Source organism: Solea solea, chromosome 1 (assembly GCF_958295425.1).
Source record: "Solea solea chromosome 1, fSolSol10.1, whole genome shotgun sequence".
In the NCBI taxonomy this organism is placed as follows: domain Eukaryota; kingdom Metazoa; phylum Chordata; class Actinopteri; order Pleuronectiformes; family Soleidae; genus Solea; species Solea solea.
Genome location: NC_081134.1, coordinates 3,096,221 through 3,117,788, shown reverse-complemented (window position 1 = coordinate 3,117,788; position 21,568 = coordinate 3,096,221). Strand labels below are relative to the sequence as shown.

Genomic DNA, 21,568 nt, shown 5'->3' with positions numbered 1-21,568 from the left:
AGATGAATCTGCTCAGTCGCACATTGGTTTCACTGTAAACAAACTTTTTTTGAAGCGATCTGCTAGAAAACTGCAGATGACACGGCCATGGAGCGATTGATCTCCCACAACGACAGGAGGTGGAAAATCTAGACGACTGGGTGCAGAGTAAACACGCTCTGCATTAATGTGGGGGAAGACTAAGGTGGTGACACCTCCTCCCCTCTTCATCAGAGGAGCAGCTGGGGACACTTTATTCCATTTTTGGTGAAAATCTTCACACACTTCACATGAGGCAAAAGCAGCCACTGTTTTAGAGAAGTTGCTGCGAAGGTCAAAGGTCACTGGTCCTGACGAGTTTCTACAGGTGTGTGGTGGAGAGCGTCCTCACTTCCATATCTACTTTTCTTTCACTGAAAGTCAAATAAAAATGCTTACATTATTGCATCCCACTAAAGGACGGCCCCTTTCCAAATGTGTGCTTTTTAACATTTATTGAGTAATCAATTATGAAACGATGCAACCATATAACAGACATGTTAAGGATTGAAGTGCATTGTTACATAATCAAAATCTTATTTTCAAAAATGGAAAATTTCCATGGGAATAAATCTGCATTTCCTCTCCGGGAACCATCACCTTACCGTGGTGGAGAGGTTTGAGTGCCCCTGTGATTCTGAGAGCTGTGTTGTCTGGAGCCTAGTGCTCCTGGTAGGGTCTCCCAAGGCAAATTGGTCTCAGCGGAGGGGCCTGACGAAGAATGGTTCAAAGACCTCATGAAAAAACAACAGAGGAAGAGAGTGACCCTGCCCGGAGGAAGCCCGGGGCCCCCGCCTGGAGCCAGGCCCAGACGGAGGGCCCGTGAGCGAACGCCTGGTGGCCGGGTCTACCACGGGGCCCGGCCGGGCACAGCCCGAACAAGTCCCGTGGCCTCTTCATCGTCCTCCTGTGGACCCACCACCTGCAGGGAGATCGACTGGGGTCGGGTGCGCTGCCACATGGGTGGCGGTGAAGGTCGGGGATCTCGACGTACTGGACCTGGGCGGCAGAAGCTGGTTCTGGGGACATGGAACGTCACCTCGCTGTGGGGGAAAGAGCTGGAGCTTGTGCGGGAGATGGAGCGCTACCAATTAGATCTGGTGGGGCTTACCTCCACGCACAGCCTTGGCTCTGGAACCACACTCCTGGATAGGGGTTGGAAGTTATTCTTCTCTGGAGTTGCCCAGGGTGTAAGGCGCCGGGCGGGTGTGGGGATACTCACAAGCCCCCGGCTGAGCGCCGCTGTGTTGGAGTTTACCCCGGTGGACGAGAGGGTCGCCTCCCTGCGCCTTAGGGTTGCGGGGGGGAAAGCCCTGACTGCTGTTTGTGCTTATGCACCGAACAGCAGCTCGGAGTACCCGGCCTTCTTGGAGGCCCTAGATGGAGTCCTGCAAGGGGCTCCGTCGGGGGACTCCATAGTTCTGCTGGGAGATTTCAACGCACACGTGGGCAGCGATGGGGAAACCTGGAGAGGCGTGATTGGGAAGAACGGCCTACCTGATCTAAATCAGAGTGGTCGTTTGTTATTGGATTTCTGTGCAAGTCATGGACTATCCATAACAAACACCATGTTCGAGCATAAGGACGCTCATAAGTGTACTTGGTACCAGAGTGTCCTTGGCCGAAGGTCGATGATCGATTTTGTGATCGTTTCATCTGATCTAAGGCCGCATGTTCTGGACACTCGGGTGAAGAGAGGGGCAGAGCTGTCAACTGATCACCATCTGGTGGTGAGTTGGGTCAGAGGATGGGGGAGGACTCTGGATAGACCTGGTAAACCCAAACGTGTAGTGCGGATGAACTGGGAACGTCTGGAGGATGCCCCTGTCCGAGAGGCCTTCAACTCTCACCTCCGGCGGAGCTTTTCCTGTATCCCTGTGGAGGCTGGGGACATTGAACCTGAATGGGCAGTGTTCAAAGACTCTATTGTGAAAGCTGTAGTGGAGAGCTGTGGCTCCAGGGCTTTAGGTGCCTCAAGGGGCGGTAACCCTCGAACACCGTGGTGGACACCGGTGGTCAGGGAAGCTGTCCGACTGAAGAAGGAGTGTTTCCGGGATATGTTATCCCGGAGGACTCCTGAGGCAGTTGCAAGGTATCGACGGGCCCGAAGGGCGGCAGCCTCTGCTGTGGCAGACGCAAAGCAGCGGGTATGGGAGAAGTTCGGAGAGGACATGGAGAAGGACTATCGGTCGGCACCAAGGCGTTTCTGGAAAACCATTCGGGGCCTCAGGAGGGGAAAGCGGGGGACCATCCAAGCTGTGTACAGTAAGGATGGGACACTGTTGACCTCGACTGAGGAGGTAACCGGACGGTGGAAGGAACACTTTGAGGAACTCCTGAATCCGACATCTGCACCCTCTGTGGTGGAGGCAGAGAGGGAGGCTGATGGGGGATCATCGTCAATCTCCCTGAGGGAGGTCACTGAGGTGGTTAAACAACTCCGCAGTGGCAAGGCCCCAGGGGTTGATGAGATCCGCCCAGAAATGCTGAAGGCTCTGGGTGTGGAGGGGCTGTCTTGGATGACACGTCTCTTCAACATTGCGTGGAGGTCGGGGTCAGTGCCAAAGGAGTGGCAAACTGGGGTGGTGGCCCCCCTTTTCAAAAAGGGGGACCTGAGAGTGTGTGCCAATTACCGGGGCATCACACTTCTCAGCCTCCCTGGTAAGGTTTACTCCAAGGTACTGGAAAGGAGGGTTCGACCGGTTGTCGAACCTCAGATTCAAGAGGAACAATGCGGATTCCGTCCTGGTCGTGGAACAACGGACCAGCTCTTTACTCTTGCAGGGATCCTGGAGGGGGCCTGGGAGTACGCCCATCCAGTCTACATGTGTTTTGTGGACCTGGAGAAGGCGTATGATCGGGTTCCCAGGGAGATACTGTGGGAGGTGCTGCGGGAGTATGGGGTGAGGGGGGCACTACTTAGGGCCATCCAATCCCTATACGCCCAAAGTATGAGCTGTGTCAGGGTTCTCGGCACAAAATCAGGCCTGTTTCCTGTGGGTGTTGGCCTTCGCCAGGGCTGCGCTTTATCACCAATCCTGTTTGTGATTTTCATGGACAGGATATCGAGGCGTAGTCGTGGGGGAGAGGGGTTGTGGTTTGGCGGGCTTGAGATCACGTCGCTGCTTTTTGCAGATGATGTGGTCCTCATGGCTTCGTCGGCCTGCGACCTTCAGCGCTCACTGGATCGGTTCGTGGCCGAGTGTGAAGCGGTCGGGATGAGGATCAGCACCTCTAAGTCTGAGGCCATGGCTCTTAGCAGGAAACCGGTGGATTGCCTTCTCCGGGTAGGGAATGACTCCTTGCCCCAGGTGAAGGAGTTCAAGTATCTCGGGGTCTTGTTCACGAGTGAGGGGACGAGGGAGCCGGAGATGGGCCGGAGAATCGGAGCGGCTGGTGCGGTACTGCATTCGCTTTACCGCACAGTTGTGACGAAAAGGGAGCTGAGCCGGAAGGCAAAGCTCTCGATCTACCGGTCAGTCTTCGTTCCTATCCTCACCTATGGTCATGAAGGTTGGGTCATGACCGAAAGAACGAGATCGCGGGTACAAGCGGCCGAAATGGGATTCCTCAGGAGAGTGGCTGGCTTTTCCCTTAGAGATAGGGTGAGAAGCTCGGTCATCCGGGGGGAGCTCGGAGTAGAACCGCTGCTCCTTCACGTTGAAAGGAGCCAGTTGAGGTGGTTCGGGCATCTGGTGAGGATGCCTCCTGGGCGCCTCCCAAGGGAGGTATATCAGGCACGTCCAGCTGGGAGGAGGCCTCGGGGTAGACCTAGGACAAGGTGGAGAGATTACATCTCCACTCTGGCCTGGGAACGCCTCGGGATCCCTCAGTCGGAGCTGGTCAATGCGGCTCAGGAAAAGGAAGTTTGGGGTCCCTTGCTGAAACTGCTGCCCCCGCGACCCGGCCCCGGATAAGCGGAGGATGATGATGATGATGATAAATCTGCATTTCTGTGAATTAAAAGGAGTTAATTAACTAATTAAATTTTCTTAATTGAAGGTTGGGGCACTTCAATATAGTTGTAAATATTGTAGCATAATAAAACAATCAGATTTGATGCAAATACTGTTGAATATCATATATATACATACAAATTAATCTGTGTAATTTTTTTTTATTATATCATTTTGCATACGTCTGCTTATGACAATTTTTATGTGACAAATATTATATAAGATAATATTTCCAAAATTCCCAAACTCAAGTTCCCATGGAAAGTTTCTGGAAATTTAACAGAAATATTCTGCCCCTATGTATGAATTTTGAATATAATACATATCTTGGGTATATGTTGCTTTATTTTCCTTGACACTCTTATAGTTTGCTAGCAAAACCTTCTCAACAACATTCATTTATCATCCTGTTTCCAAAATGCTAGAAGGCAATCTTGGAATCTATAGGATTTCCAGTTTGGAAAGATCCTCTCACCTAAGGATGGATCTTTGACTTTGACATACGACACTGCTTAAACTGCAATTCACCACATCTACGATGAACTGCACTTTTTAAGTTATTTCTGAACTTGTGAAGTTTAATAGGCAACATCGTTATAATGAAAACATTCATTGCAACAAATGGAAATGTCTTGTTAAACTTGATGCTGATGTCTCTGCTCTTTAACGACTTCTCCGACTGACCGAGCAGAGTGCTAAACCAAACATGGAGTCAAGAACCAAGAACCACCTTAGTGTCAGAGAGTTTACAACCTCCTCCACTTCATCCCTCAACATGAGAGTGACAATCATGACCTCCACAGATGGAAGCAGACCCAGAATTCAAAGCAACAAGTCACCAATCATGGTGACAACCTCACATGATGGATGTCTTTGGATGAATTCTCCCAGTGATTGCTTTAAATAAATGAGCCTTTCCAGAGCTCCAGATATCAAATGGATGGACTGCAGTCCTCTGGTCATTACATTAAAGGTGCAAGCTGTAAGTTGTTGTTTTTTTATTTTAATAACCATATTGAAAAGAGCTGGGGGGCACGTATGACGGTTCGTTTAGGCAAAATTAAATATATGTATATCACCCAGATTAGGCAGGCATGTAAGAAGCTCTTCATCATGCAAATGCTCAGACAAGTGAAAATTATGGTCGTTGGAGAAAATCTTAAATTCTTCTTTCAGTTCAAAGAAAAAATACTTTTATGATTGCCAATTTCACTGCATATTTTTTGCGTACCCCCTACGTCACTTTGCGTACCCGTGTTTGGGAATCCCTTGTCTTTATGACTCTAAATGGGAGTGTCATTTGCAAAGTGCCCAACAAAGAAAACCCCAAAAGTAGCGATTGAGACCATAAAACTGATGTTATAAACATAAAAACCAGTGGAGTTGGCAACTGATGGCCATTCAAGACAACACAGTTTGCAGATACTTTAGCAATGCTGTCTTAAACCTCTCTTTTCACCCTCTCTATGAAAAACTACACCTTAAGTCTTTACTAATGTGTGTTGGGAATGTCACACTACCGACCAACAAGCATTTACATCTACAGCCATGGATGTTTAGCTTTGAACCACATTACTACCCCTGTAGCCTTGAGACAGTTTGTTGTTTGGTACCAAAAACATTTAACAGGAAAAACAGCCAGGAATGCACAGGGGTCATTTCAGGAGCAGGGAGTCAAAAACTCAATTTTGTAACTTTGCACACCTTTCACACGGAAACCAAAAATACACTATGAAAACATGGGGAGCAGGATACGGGCAATACCTGTTCCTGGGTGAATAAATCCAGATTTATGATTGGTGATTTTTACGCTGGTTCTGTAACCTTGACTTCATCAAAACCCGTTCATTGCTCCACTTTGCCTGCACACATTTCCATAAATGACATTAAAGAAGAAAGATGACGGGGATTTGCCCACAGCTATTTTCCTTTTTCCTTCATCCGGCTCACACTGACACTGCCCTGTAATGAATCATCAAGGACTGGGATGTTTGCGGGGGAATTTCACCACATATTTACTAACCAATAGTTTATATTCACAGGTTAATGTTCTCCTCAGTGCCACCAACCCCCTCTTTGATCAGTAATACATTTTCCATTAGACAGGGCTTTGTCAAACTTGAAATTGGCTGCTGAATTCACCCCAGCCTCGGCATTTTCTGGACCAGATTAATCCTGGCTGAGATGAGGGATTGTTCATGAGCTGTGAGATTTAATCAAGAAACCCTAATATTCACCCAGAGCTGCCACCGTTTACATTACCTTCAGAGGAAGGTCTAATAATAAACCTCTGAATCTGTCTTTCAGCCTCCAGCACCTGAGAAACTCTGCGTGAACACAAGTACCACAACTGAGGTAAAGTCGACATTCGTGCTACTCAGTTTTCATGCATACTGCTCCACGTGCGCCTGCCATTCACATCGTCAACGGGCTTTACAGCCCCCAAAATGGAGAAGTTAAAAACTGTAAAGACTTTGGAAAAGATGACACACTTATTCACTTTTTTGATAAGTTCTTCAAGCTGGGACTCAACTGGAGAGATCATGAGAAGCAACACATGTCATATGATATATGCTTTTAAGCAAAATACAGATCATTTGCTCTCTCACCATCGTCCTCTTCCTCACATATACATACACTGGTATAGTGAAATAAGATTAGAGAGATTAAGAGATAAGGTGACTCTACTTATTATTATTATTCTTATTATTATTAATTATTGAATTTATTTTTCATTTCTTATGGTCAAAATTCCTCAGCTCCACTCCATTCACATACCCTGGTATATATAGTAGAAGAGTAATTCTGATTTTCTTCCGAGCACCACCAGAGGAAGCTTGCGTACCACTGGTGGCACATGTACCACAGTTTGAGAACCGTGGTTTTAAGGAATTTTAGTATGGACAGCTCTTCTAGATGCAGATCGTTTTTATCTGTCATGTTTAAGTGGATATGTAGTCGTAAGGACCGGGTAAAAGAAACAATAATCAGCTGCCTTTTTTAAAGGGTTAATTGAACACATTATTTTTACTTTGCTCATAGTATATTAAACATAATTAATATTTTCTGTCTAAGAACATGACGGAATCATGACAAAAACATGGAACTAAAGGCTTAAAATCTTTAAAAATGCATTCCTTTTAGATATTAGATGTAGGTGAACAAAAATCAGCTCTGTCAAAGTAGAATATAATAATGTAGAATATTTTTTTTATAGCTCCTTCTTTTAAAAAGCACATTTTTAGCGTATTAAAACAGTCCCTCAGGGTTATAGCAAGGACACAGGACAACTGGAACAAAGGGAAATGAAGAACTCTGTCTGGATTTGACTGAATTTATACCTGACTTATATATAAACATCTGCTTTCACATGACTCTCTAACCATTTTTTTTTTTACTCTGAAGTTTGACAAAACGTCTTTCTTTTTCTGTGCAGGCAGAAAACAAAGTGAGGGCTAAGAACTGCTTCAGACTTGAGGCCACACTGGGACTCCGGGGACTCAGAGGAACCGACAGCAAGCCAACATCATTGCAACACCTAGGGATGATGATGATGATGATGACGGCGGCGACGGGGGGAAAAAATGCAAATCAGTTTGCAGGAGTGTGGCTGTATTATCTGTCATTAAGGCAGGGATTAAAGTCATTTAGTGTTCTTGAGATTATCTGTCATTAGGGTATGATTATGGCACACACTCCAGTTGCTGTGTATCAGCTCAGACGGCAGATAAAAAAACCCTAAAGGAAGACTGATGAGAGAGAGAGAGAGAGAACACCTAAAGATGATGGCTGAGAAAGTGAAAGCAACCATCTATATCCTCCATCTGTGCATGATGAGTGATATGATTAATGACTTCGTAGATGGAAACCCTTTTATTCCTGCCATGACAGCACCTGCAAGGGATTGAATTTTATGTATTAATTATCAGATTATGTCTCATTGGAGGTGCCCCCATGTATTGATTCTAACTTGACCCTGATTTGCTCTAAACTCTGCCAGCAAACAAACGTACATGACGTGGATATGAGACAGGAAAACAAGCACATTTCTGTCCAGGACTCTGTGTGTGACCGTGTCATTATGGTCCACGGTTCATGCGGACGTTTAAGTAAAAAGGTCTCAGTGTATCTGCCGCTCTGTCGCAGTGAACGTGATAAATCTGGAGATTGTGTCAAGGTCCGTGTACTTATGGAGGTTGGCAACTAATTCCTTTTGTGCTGTTCACCTTTTAAGTATTATCTCAATAAATCACCACGTCTGCGCTCGTCACTGAGCAGCCGACTGAGCAGACGCTGAGTTACTGTGAGAGTGACAAACCTCTCATGACATATTATAGCACCTTCAATTCCCCCCGACGATAAACAGCTTCAGCCAGACCTTGCCCCCGGCGCTGGCAGAGCGCTCAACCAAATGATGTGTGGAGAGAGGTTTTTGACTGTTTTTTTCAGGGAATGATGAACAAGAGGAGGCCTCTCTGAGGAATACATGCTTAAAGGGCCACTTATTGGTTTGTGACAGATGTAAATAAATACTTTCTTCCCGTCGTTGTGTTGTGGATTTTAAATGCAGGACGTTTTTTTTCCACTCCTGCGTCACAAGTGAATGAACTGTGACATCACAGATGAGCATGAAGCAAACTTCACTTCAGTCATATATGCATGTATAAATTTAACATTATCACTGTAATAATACAGGAAATACATACCTTTTTGGGTGGTGTGAGAGTGTACGGAGATAACATATAACAGGAAATCAATAAAGTAACATACTAGCACCAGGTTTTTGATGGCACAAATTGAAGGTTTTTATATATATAAAAGTTGCATATATATATATATATCTATATATATATATATATAGATATATATATATATAAAAATCATGTTATTTCTCATAGTTTCTCATAAAGCCAAAGAAAACATCGTCCCGAAAAATAGAGCAGATTTCTTTGACTTCATACTTGGGATACAGAGATACAGTGGTTGTGAAACGTCAGTGATAATGTCACAGTGGTTTTTTTTTACTCCCTCTCTCCGTCCGTAGTTTGAAAAGTAAAGTTTGCTCCAAACATTAACGGCTAAAGGTCAGAAGTCGAACGCGCGTTGAAGCTTTACCCCAGAAATCTTGCATTCAGACGAAGGAGAAATGAATGCATTCTCCCGGGTTTTGAGTTCCCACTGATGCCAATCTGACATGGAGCCAGTAAAAGCCCAGGAGTGAGTGCCAATTAAAATCATTAAAAAAAAACAACAACAAAAAAACTGATCTACACTTGGGTTTTAATGGGTTTTCTGACCAGTGGGAATGAAGAATCCTTCTATTTAGCTGTAAAATCTTTAATTTTTGATCTTTAATTTGCATTCCTACAGTCTCTAACATCAGTGTTTGTGTTCTGAGGACGTCGTTAATGTTACCAGATAACAGCTTGTCCAGAGGAACAGTTTTCGTCCTCAACAATAATTATGGCACAAATATCAAGCACTGCTTGGGTGATTTTTTTAATTGGAAACTCTAAATAAACTTTGGCATGTGAAAAAGCAAGTGGACTCAACGTTTCTTCCACATTAATGCACTACTATTCTTTTTTGTATTTTCATTCAATTTAATGCAAATGAACTTGCAGCATTGGAAGTTCATTTCAAAATCACTCAGACTTCACCTACAAGCTTTAATGCACATTTATTATAATTTAGGCCACTACTGCTGCCCTGAGACCACCACTCATCCACCCTCACGCTGATGAAGTACCTCAGAGTCTTCTCCTCCACTGAGAAAGTGGAGCTCAAAAGTGTCTCTCTTCACTCCAGGCAGCTGCATCTTCATATTAATGTGCCTAAATAACCTTTGACATCACGTTTGCTTATTAAAACACCGCAGGCCACTGCACTTAATTAAATCTGACATTCAACATACATGGCACAAACACAGCAGTCAGCTCTGTGAGGACGTACGAAGCCTCAGCAGAGTTTGACCTTAAAGCCTGTGCAGAAATATGAAGAACAGCATAAAGTGTGTATAGATAATGATTGTTGTGTCCAGAAAGTGACACCAATGTGGAAGCGCATGAAGATTGCAGACTCTGAGGGTCTATGGGAAAATGATGCTACTTCTCACTTTATTCATAGTAACATTAAGCTGCTGCTTTTCTTCCACATGTTCACAGATTTACTCAAATGAGAATTTAACCTTTGCATTGAATTTATTCTTTGAAAATCACTTGATTGATCCCCAAGTGTAAGAATGAAGAAATTCATGTAGAAATGTATTTAAGTCAGTGTTGCAACCGCTCAGTGTCTCTGGTTGTTTTTGCCAGAAAGTGTAACTGAAATAAGTTTATTCATTGCCATCTGGTTGCCTTTCAGCAAGATTACTGACAAACTGCTAATCTGACTTGCATGAAATCCAGTTGACTTGTAGAGGAACACAGTGTGGAACCAGTTTTTATGTTTTATCAAATTGCATCATATTTTTTTTAGGAAGGACAAAACATGAGGCTTGGTGTATTATTACACATTCTGAGGAACCATTATTCTTCTGCCATGGTCTACAAAATCCTTCATTTTTCACTTTACACTTTAAACATCAGTGTTGGACATTAACTTTTTTCAAAATTCTGGTCTCATATTTAAGTATTTATGAGCAAAAAACAGTTGTATCATCTGCATTTTAATGTGAAATAGTGTCAGATTAAAACACTATTAAAACAAGATTTCTGATTGTTTCAGCTTCTTAAATGTGAGCATTTTCTTTGTTTCGTTGCTCCATAAAACAAAGAAATTTACAGGTTTGACAAACACTGATCAACATTATATGGACCAAACGATTACTCGATTGATCATGACAATAATCGACGGATGAATCCATTCTGGAAATAGCTGTTAGTTGCAGCTCTTGTGTCAAATCCTAATGTTAAGACTGTTTCCTCAGCCTGAATGTGCCTCGGTGCAACTTAATTAGAGGTACTCGTTTTCAAACAGACATCTTTTACTCTAATTAGCAGATAAAGTCAAACAAAGACGAGGAGACATGTTCTGCAGGTTATTCAGGTGCAGCCGTGTGTTTACAAGCAGCACTTTTGTAGGCTTTAGAAAATGAGACGGTTTGTGGCAGTCGGCTAAAATCCTCATCTCATCTCTGTGTTGGTTTTATAGACAAACTTTTTGAAGTCCTTTTTTTCTTCTTTTTCCTGTCAGCCTGCATCTCTCAGCAGACTCCAGGAGGTTAAAGCCTCATTTCACAGGGAAAAAGCACGGAGAAGGAACAATCCATCAAGAGATACAGTGAAACTTGTTGGAAAAACCTGAGGAGATTTGACTGCAACATTTAGTGCTATAGTTTCATGAAATCCTTTTGCAAATGTAGCCATACATCAACTTAGAAACTTCTGATGCAACATTTAATTCTTGTCTTTTCATGTGTGGCTCAGACTGGAAGAAATTGCCCTTCGTGGTATATTTCTCACTTTGTTTACTGTGAAAAGAAGCCCTTTTCATATGCAGTGAAACTCACATTTGACATTGCTGTCGACCTTTTTGAAAATGTATAAAAAGTTTCTGGACTTGGCTTTTACACCTACGAACGTTCGGCCGCTTATCTTTAAAAGCTATGACAGCAAAGGTCAAACTGAATGTGAGGTAAAAGGCCACGGTGTCATCAAAGCTGCAGCGATTCAAAAGTTTCAACAGAAATTGTTCAAATAGTTGTGTGTAATGTGAGATCATGTTGATCGCCCCCTTGTGGCTTGCTACAGTGCAGGTCATAAACTCCGCCTCCTCCATGTCAAAAACATGTCAGTTTAAGGTGGTTTCTGCCATTTTCACTTATGTTTTCCAATCACTGAAATTCGTGTCCCCAGCCTCTGGCCCCTCTCACACAGCGTGCAGTGCTCTTTGTCCCCTCTCCTGATTCGATGTGCGACACAACATTAGAGTAGCGCAGCTGCTGACACTATCACAGCAAATGTAAAAGCATGCATGAAAAGGCTTCTACTACTACAGAGCAGAAAGGAGGACAGGAGAGACAAAAAACATTCATTCTGATTTGACGGCTTAACAGAGTAGGCACTTAAATTTTAATTATCAATAAAAGGTGAGTGAGTTTCTGTGTTGTTTTATCTAAACAATGTCTACAGATAAATGTCAACGGTTGTAAATTACTTTGCATAAGACACTAATAATTAATAGTCAATTGTATGAATATGGGCTGCGCTGCCGACGTACTCGCGGAGATGGTGCAACTGAACTGCAGCTGAAAAACATTACTCTCAGGGCTTTCACACTGGTAAGCAGTGGTGTAGTGTGGTCTACTGTAGTGGGTATACTGTCACTGTCACTGTCACTAACCGGACCAAAACAGTGTTGATACGTATCGATGCCCATTTTTTAAGTGGTTACACAAAGAACCTGGCTCTTTTGTAATGGGTACACCTACGTATCATGTAGACTACACCACTGCATGATGATTGGAGGAAGTGTCTGAAAGGCGGAACTGGTTTTTGATTGACAGCAGTGCAGAAACAAACACAACAGCAGAGCCTTTTCTGCCTCAGTCCTGAGGGAAGTCTGTAGACAAATAGCTGGTTGTTGTGTGTAATTTGCTCGGCGATATAGACCATTTTCATTTGTACACATACACTGTCAATAAAAACCCTACTATAGCGTTTCAATTTTACATAATTATCGTGTTTCCTTGTTCTAGTTTAAATAACTCCATAAATAATAATTCCAAGCAAGCGTCACTACTGTGGATAAAAAGGTAGATGGGAAGAACATCCATCTTCAACCATGCAGTGGTTGTGTGCGTGTATGTTTTAAATGACTGCTGTTGATGACATAGGGTGGTGGAACCGTGGAGGTTTTGACTGACAGCTATGAGTGACTTATGATTGGTTGAGCAAAAATGTATTTGCAGGACCGCGTTAAAGCGGCTCCACTCCACAATTACTGCTGCACACACTGAGGCCAGTGATGTGGATGTGTCTTTATCCACAGTCCAGAGTCAGGAGCTTGACACCTTTCAGCCACGCCATAGTCTCTGTAAAAAAAAAAAGGCTGATCGGCCTCCATTAATCTCTCTCCACGCAAGTTGCTGCTTCAAAACACACAGTGACTCTATCACGCTGTTCATATCAAAAGGCGATTAGACACACACTGGTTTTACAGCCCTGCAGGTGGCCATTTCACACACTGACTTCCTTGAATCTCGACACATGAACCCATCGCTTCACTCCTGCGGCTAACAAGTTGTCGGAGCACCATCTGTGGCTGTTTAAATATGCATTACTACTTTGTTGTCATTTTGTACAACCTCCATACAGAACAGTGCAGGGAGGGAGGGAGGGAGGGAGGGAGGGAGCGGGATGGAGACGTGAAGCTCAGCTCTCCACCTCCGCAGACTTAACTTATTATGCTGCTGTGGTTTATGGTCCGTGCATGATGAGTTTGCTGCTGGGTCGGGCAAAGGCGGTGTAAACAGGAAAGTGAGAGAGCGACAGAGACAGAGACAAAGAAACAAACCAGTACTAAAAAATAAAAAGGAAACACAACAGTCGTGAAGAAGAATTGGACCGGCTGACGCTCAATCTGCTGCTTAGAATAGAGTTAGCATTCTTTATTTTCCTAGAAGTCCTTGAGTAATTAAATACTTATGTTGTGTTTCCACTAGCGCGACTCTACTGGCCTTGGCACTGCATGTTTATTTTGCTTTTCTATTAATGATAGTACCTGATACTTCTTATAGTACCTGCTCAGGCGAGGTTCCAAGCGAGCTGAGCCGAACAGTGCCGAACTGTAGATCAGTTAAAAAGACTAAACAACCCCGAAAACGTGGGTTAATCTCCAACATTTAGCAAGGAAGTGTCTAAAATCTCAATATTTAACAGAGGAGTCTGGTGTATTTCAGTCCAGAGACTGTGTCAGATGGAGTCTGTGCTCCGGTCATGCAGGAATTACTGACCTAATCTTTTTAATGAACTGATTCTAATGACTCAGTTACACTGAAAACAAACAACACCAGTCACTCGTTTGTGTGTCGCGTGTAAAACAAAGTCATGGCAGTTTCATGCAGCCACTGTGATGACTCCGCCCACGTTGAGGAGGTTAGATATTGCAGTGGAAACACAAACAAACCATGTAGAGCTGAGACCAAGTCGTGGAAACACAGCATTAGTCCCAATGCCAACTCAGCTGAGCATAAAAAAAATGATAAAAACAAAGAATAGTTGGATTTAAAACTCTCGGTGTGCAAAAGCATTGCATTGACTTCTGTTAGGATATCTGTTGACACCTCCTCTGCATCCATGTGAGCCGTCTATATCTTTTAAAATATTTTTTTTCTTCTGTCTTTGGAGACACAAACTAAAAAGAGAAAATAACAACCAAAGTAGTAGAGACGGAGAGAATGGAGCAGCAGGAGGAAGAGCACACAGAGAAATGTTCGAGGCGATATGTGGTCATGAAGAAAACAAAGAGAATGTCATGAGGAGGAATCTGCAAGAAAAGGCAAAGCAACACCACAGCAGCTCTCTGATTCAGACACGGCAGGAGGGCAGAGATCCAGGTAGGACACGGGAGGAGGACAGAGGGTAAAAGAAACAGCAGGAGGAGACGACTGCGAGCAGAAAGATGAATCGGGAATGAGAGAAAGCTGCAGGTCTGAGTCAGAGAGAGGTGAGGAGGAGGAGGAAGAGGAAGAGGAGAGACCAGCAGGAGGAAAAAAAACGAGAAACTTTACAGATTCAAATATTTTAGACACTAGATGATTTTTGTTTGTCTGTTTTTTCCAGGAAAGAAGGAAGGAAGGAAAGTTGACCGTGTTATCTTCCTTATCGACTCCTTTCTCCCTTCACCTTTCCAGGTGCAGGAGAAACAATCCATCTCTGTCACTCCCGCAGTGAACTGCTGTGTCTCCTGCAGCCCGGACCGTCAACGATTTCTGTGCATGTTGCTTATTTGACATTTTCAAATCCCACAAAGAAAAGAGCAGCAGAGGCATATGGAGAGAGAGGAAGCAGTAAAATGGTAAAAAAAAATAAAAATGGAAAAACAGAGATGAAATGAAATGCAGAGACATGAAGGGCAGATAAAGTGTGATAGGTTTTAAAAAGGGACAGGCTCCTGGAGGCATCCTCAGTATGTGCAGAGGATCCACATGAAACCCCCCACGCTCGTTTTCACCCTGGAAGTTAATAAGCGGCTAATGAAACGCAACCAAACGGAGCGAATCGATGTAGGTTTATTATAGTCCCCACAGGCTAATCTGACTTTAACTCTCGTTTTTTGTTTGGTTTTTAACGCCATTGCTTGTGCGTAACCGTGACGCGCACAGTCTTAAACAAATTAGACAAAGCAAATGTGGAAAACCCACTGCATCCAATCAAAAACGGCACACGAGAGACCTCTTTTCCATCCACACATGGACAAAGCAGCTGTCTCTGCGTGTCCACACACTCAGCCCGGACTCACTCATTCACTCACTCACTCTTTCGCTCCGTCTGCTCCGCGGTAAAAGTGTCAGAGCGCACAACTGCTGCTGCAGCAGCAGCAGCAGCACATATTCTCACCTTCTCCTCTTGTCCCGCACGAGCTGGAGAGAAGCAGAACCTGAGCGATGATAATCCCAAACACTCTGTTAGTCCACACGTCCATGATGATGCAAGTGCAGAGACACAAAGAAGTCCCCGTGACTGTGGAAGAGAGAGAGGGAGGGGAGACGGTCGACCTCTCTCCTCTCCAGCTCCTAGAGTGAGATCTCCTTCCTCTCTCACCCAAACAGACAGCGAGAGAGAGGGAGAGAGGGAGGCGCCGCAGCTAATATTACACGTGCTTCCTCAGCTGATTCCCACCGAAAATCATTCATAAAGTTTATATTCACCACTTTGCATGAGGCGTGTACGTCTACTAAATTATTAAACACTAAATTATGAACATTTTCAACACTTTTTTAATAGATATTTTCCCTTTAGGGGTCACCACTTGGATCATCTGCCTGATAGATATTCTTTTTTTTTACCAATACAAATAAAAAACACTAGAAACAAACACTGCCGTTGTATTTCACGGCACTCTGGTCACGGCGGAAGTACTGAACTATTCTTTTTAATTCACTGATTCTAATGATTCAGTTACACTGAAAAAACAAAACCAGTGATGACCTTTGCCCACGTTGAGGAGATACTATATTGTACTGTGTAGAGTTGAGCCGTGCTGTGTCGAGGTGAGTCGAGTCATGCTGGGACCATGTTGTGGAAAAGCGGCATTAGTATCTAGGGAGGGAACCTAATTTGTTTCTAATTAACACCAAGTCTGGTTATGAGAATAAGTGAGTAATTAAACTTCAAGATTAGAATTTTCTCTCACAGTCTATATCTGTGCAACTATTGTGATGGACACAGGTCACATGGATGCGAATCATAACCAACACAGACTCATGTAAGTCACAAGCAGATTGACAGCCACACCAACGGGACGCGGGGAGCCTCATCGTTTCTGAAAAGATGGCAAAGTAGATGACTTCTCTGCCGCAGGGTTTTTTTAGAAACCATGTGGAGAGCTGGAATAAATGAGGGAGGCACACACACTGACAAAGCCATGTGTGATGCAGGGTGAGAGACGGCAAACAAGAAGAGACAGGAATCTGAAGTCCGTGCATACACACACGGCAGCACAACAGCACAAGACAGATGTGATCATATCCAGGTCATGGCAGGCTTTAGATGTGTCATCGTATAGGAGGGTAAATTGATGAAAAGGAATCAGAATAAAATAGACCAGTTGCCCATGATTTATGAGGACGGACAATGACATTTTGCAGACTATTATTAAAAATTCAAGCACTGCAGGTGCAGCAGTGAGGACGAAATAACCTTTTATTCTCATCTCCAGTCTTTCTTCAAGAGATATTGACCTGCTTTATAATGCCATCCTGAAAACACGGAGGACAAAATAATATGTTTATTTTTACCGATCAGCCAAACGCCAAATACTGCATCTCTATTGTGTCAGAAACAATCGTGAAGAAGGTGCACAAGTAACTTTTAGAATGTGGTTAACATCATTTGTAAGGAAACAACGTTAAATGAAACGTGCAAGTGGGAGATTTATGCAAAAATAATGGAACAGCAAGTAAAAATGTGTGTGGAGTCCACCTCATTTTTAATGCATCTCATGCAGCTGGTTGTGAATACACTGAGTTAAACAGCACTGTGTGAGCTCATAGAGACAAAAACCCTTTCTCTGGACAAGAGGTGTATCTGTGAACTCACATGGGAGAGAAGAACTGGCAACTTTCAGCAAAAAAAAAAAGGCTTGAAAACAGAGAGGAGAGTGGGGAATCTGATAATGAAAACCTTCTCAGAGTATAGACGGCAGGAGAATCAGGTGATTTAAGAAAAAAGAAACACAGCGGGGGAAATCTGATAACACTGTTGCCAGAGTCTGAGTCAGAGTCTGAGGAGAAACCAGGGATCACGCTGTGCACTAAAACTCAGTCAACCTGAGCATCACATATCGCCACACACAGAGACACCAGCTAACACTTTGATTTTCAAATCAATGCTGTGACAGTTCAAACTCACAGGATTCTGTGTCAAGCAGCAGACGTGTTAATAATCACAGCTAAGATTTCTTTTTCTCTTCCTCTCATAAAATCTCATAAAGTTGAGTAAAATGCTTGATGGTAAAGACTCAGTGTCACATTTAGTTGGAGAAATCCTTTCACCTTCTCTGCATTTCTTCTCACATGCTTAATTTAAGTGTGTTCTAATGCAATGTGACACATTATAGTGTGTGTGTGTTTTGTCTCATGAGAAGAAAGAATGAGGTTATGATTATATTCAGGACAAAGTGTTTGTCTCAAAGTACAGTCTATGCTGGTCCACCAGCATCATTATGTTGGTCTATGCTGGTATTTGCTGGTCTATGCTTGTTCATGTTGGTCTATGCTGGTCCATGTTGGTCTATGCTGGTCCCAATGTTGGTCTACAGTATGCTTGTCCATGCTGGTCTATGCTGGTATTTGCTGGTCTATGCTTGTTCATGTTGGTCTACAGTATGCTTGTCAATGTTGGTCTATGCTTGTCCATGTTGGTCTACAGTATGCTTGTCCATGCTGGTCTATGCTGGTATTTGCTGGTCTGTGCTTGTTCATGTTGGTCTATGCTGGTCCCAACAGCATCATTATGCTGGTATTTGATGGTCTAGGCTGGTCCACAGTATAATTATGCTGGTCTTTGCTGGTCTTTGCTGGTCTACCAGCATGATCAGCATAAAACCAAACCAGCATAGTTTCCATGCTGGTCTATGGTTTTTCCAGCAGGTGTAATAGACATTTTTCACAGAAGACATTTCTCAACATGAAATAGTAGGACTGAACCTGGTTTTACCAGTAACATTAATTAGAGCTCCATTCCAGTTTTTTACAGAGCCAGGGTCTTGACACTTTAACCTGTAGAGGATTCTGTTTTTTTAATGTGTGTAATGTGTTCCAAAATAAAATGATTCATAAAAAAATAATAATTAGACTGTATGGTCATTATAGCATTGCTAAAACAAACTTAATGTGGCCTCAGTCTTTATTATTGTAAATGTGTACAAATGGAGTTTTGTAGAAGAAGTTTCTCGTTCTGTGAGTTTGTTTCCAAAATCCCAGGAAGAATTCTGCAGGGAAATGTCTCCTCTCCTCCTGAACTCATGTTCATTAAAATCCACCCTCTAGGTTGAAGTTGTGATTCGTGTTGGCATTCCATAGGATGCATGTACATATGCATTAATAAGTGTGGTGGAGCTTATGGGATGTCACTGAGAGAGAGAGCGGTGTTTACGAGGCTGATACTGGCCATTGGGAAAACTGCAGCATATCTCAGTTGGTTGTTGCATCAGTGAGTCAGTAGTTTTACCTGCTCACCGTGTGCCTGTCATTCACACATCACAGTCAGCTGCTTGCATTACCTGGGACTGTATCATATACTTTTATCATGTATCTTACTTACAACAGTGCTCGGGCTGAATTACTCTGTTCAAAGTTGACCAAACCTGTGGGAAACCTAACCAAACACAACCTGCAATGAATCTGATATAGTCATGTTCTTCATATTGCTGCGCTCAGTCTTACCTGAGTGTGTACCTTAAATGTAATGCACTGCAACACAATTTAATGGCTCTACATGTCTCCACAATGTAAAGAATCATAATCAGCCTCATCAGGCACCCGCGAAAACGTCCTACTATGCAAAGAAACCTTGAAAAAGCAAAGATCCTGAAAGAGATACATGAGACAAATGTTTAAAAAATTGGTGGAATATTACAGAGATGGAGAGATTCCCTCAGGTCACCTGTCTGTTTGTGTTCATCTAATGCGAGGAGATCCAGATTGAGAGACACACCCAAAAATCTATTTGCAGACGATACTCAACAATAAACTAACAAACTGCAGGTCTAAAGGCACTCATTGCATCCTAATTGTGTCTTTTGTTCAAGCCATCAGACATAACATCAGTGTGTATTTGAATAAAGGGCAGGTGAAGCCAGATCTGATCATATGTGTGCATCCAGGACGCAATTTAATGCCAAGTGTGAACAGTTAATTCAGCATGTAAATAAGGGCCGCCATGACTGACACCCAAAATGTTGGTCTAAACCCGGTCTGACTTTTAATTCTGGTAGAATTGAACCTAGGGAGAACATTACCTGGGAGGTACAGTGTAGGTTTGTTTTCCCACAGGCTTCAATTCAAACAGACTTATTTCTGCAACCAGCAGAGTTGCGTTTCTTTATGTTTGCCATGTGCGAGGAAGCAAACAGTGAGGGAAGAATTGATCGGGGGGTTTTTTCATCCTAACCTGACAGATGCTGTAAAATGCCTGCAGGCTGCCAGTCAGACGATGAAGCAGGTTTTTCCTCAGAGAGGACACTTCCTGGCTTGTCTGGGTGGACGGGAGACGAGCTGCTCTTCATCTGATCTTAAAGCACAGAGGAATAAATTATTGTTGAGCAGACAGTTTCCCCTTTCCTGTCATAACTTCACCGCGAGAAGACCGTGAACTGGCAGTAGCTGAGTTCTTCTTGAAGAGGGCTGTTGGCTGAGAGGTGAAACGTCTTCAAGGAAAATCTCAAAACAACAAGTGCAGTTGCTCCAAAAAACTTGGGAACTATGACCTGGATGATTGAGAATCTACACAGACATGTCAATAGTGAAGTGGGAAATGGTGTTTGTCAGTGGTGGCTGGTGATAAAAAAAGTATTTTAATGAAAAGAGAATAAAAGCACGACACAAATCAAAAGAAAAAAAGCAGCTGACACGATCGATTAGAGATCAGATATGACGCTCTGTTCAGAGCTGAGAGAGAGAGAGACATGAGTGTTGCCTCGTGCTGTGACAGTATGATGTTCACAAAAGTTTATAAAGCCATGATTCACTCAGTCATCACGTGTCTCACCTGCTCACCTCAGACTGACGCTGACAGATCTGCACTCGCAGCTTCAGCTCTCAGACTTATCACTGGCATAGAAAACCTGGAGCGAGGTTTCCCTGCTCTAGACTTTGCCTTTACTAGTCGATTGTGTGTCAAGCACTCATGTGATTCTGGTGCATTAATCATTCATATCTACACAGAGTACAGATATGAGCATTTAATGATGTTGCTACTGTACTTAAACATGGGGGGGATTCATTGTTAAGGTGTACAAATAGAAATCAATCTAAAAGCAGGTTAGTTTGGTTCCTTTGTTGCCAGTTAAATGCCAGGGTGATAACATGTGATTGTATCAAATGCATCAAAGAGTCAAGACCAACTGGAGGATCTTTTGGAACCTTCACGACTCAAAATCCGGAATAAACTAACTATTATGCAGGAACTCACACAACTGATGACTGAGTTCTTGCGTGAACTTGATGAGAAACAGACATGAATAGCACGAGATCAAGAGCAGGCTTCTCGATGAGGTTTACAGCCAAAGAACTGTGGGACAGAGTCTTTTAGAACAACTGATTGATCATCTCCTTTACACCACATGCCTGCTTCAGTAACATTTAGAAAAAGCCTCAAGGTGTTTCGTGATCCCGGATTTACGAAACTAGGTCAGAAAAGAAAGACGGTCGGCACGCCATTAAAAGTGAGCCGACTTGAGCTTTTCCTCGGTGTTATCCCTGAAACACTGATGTTAGACAACTAGAGACAGCTTCACTAATCCCATGGGTTTTTCTTTCAGAGGAACATCGTTGCCTCTGTTGTTTCGGAACAAAGCTGATCAGACTGGCAGCAGCACCGTGAAGCTCCACACAGTCAAATTATTGGTTTGTTCGCTGCGGCTCAATTCTTTCAGGCATTAACATGCTTACTGTGGGATTACACTGACATCCACATCAGAGAGAAAACAAAGTCATACAACAGGGGGAAATAACTCTCTTTGTAATTGAAATCCATACGACTGTTCTTTAATCGTTGTTGTTTCAAAGCATTAACGTTTACCTTTTGTTTTTTGCAGTGAAACAAAGCAACATTGAGAGGCTTCGCCAGATTATCTTGTAAAATGATCGAGCAGCATTTCACTGCAGTCGTATCTTTTCAAAGGGTAAATAAATTAAGTCGAAAAACGTG

The 21,568-nt window shown here is 43.3% G+C and overlaps 1 protein-coding gene across 2 annotated transcripts in view; it reads right to left on the bottom strand.

Annotated features, from left to right (window-relative positions):
* LOC131461620 (contactin-associated protein-like 4) overlaps positions 1–15,665 on the bottom strand; it is an 88,743-nt gene extending 73,078 nt beyond the window's left edge. For both annotated transcript variants that reach the window (XM_058632912.1, XM_058632913.1), the window contains exon 1: positions 15,536–15,665. In XM_058632912.1, the coding sequence (XP_058488895.1) occupies positions 15,536–15,620 (85 nt within the window). In that variant the 5' untranslated portion in view covers positions 15,621–15,665. The remainder of the gene's footprint in view (positions 1–15,535) is intronic.
* Positions 15,666–21,568: the final 5,903 nt, after the last annotated feature.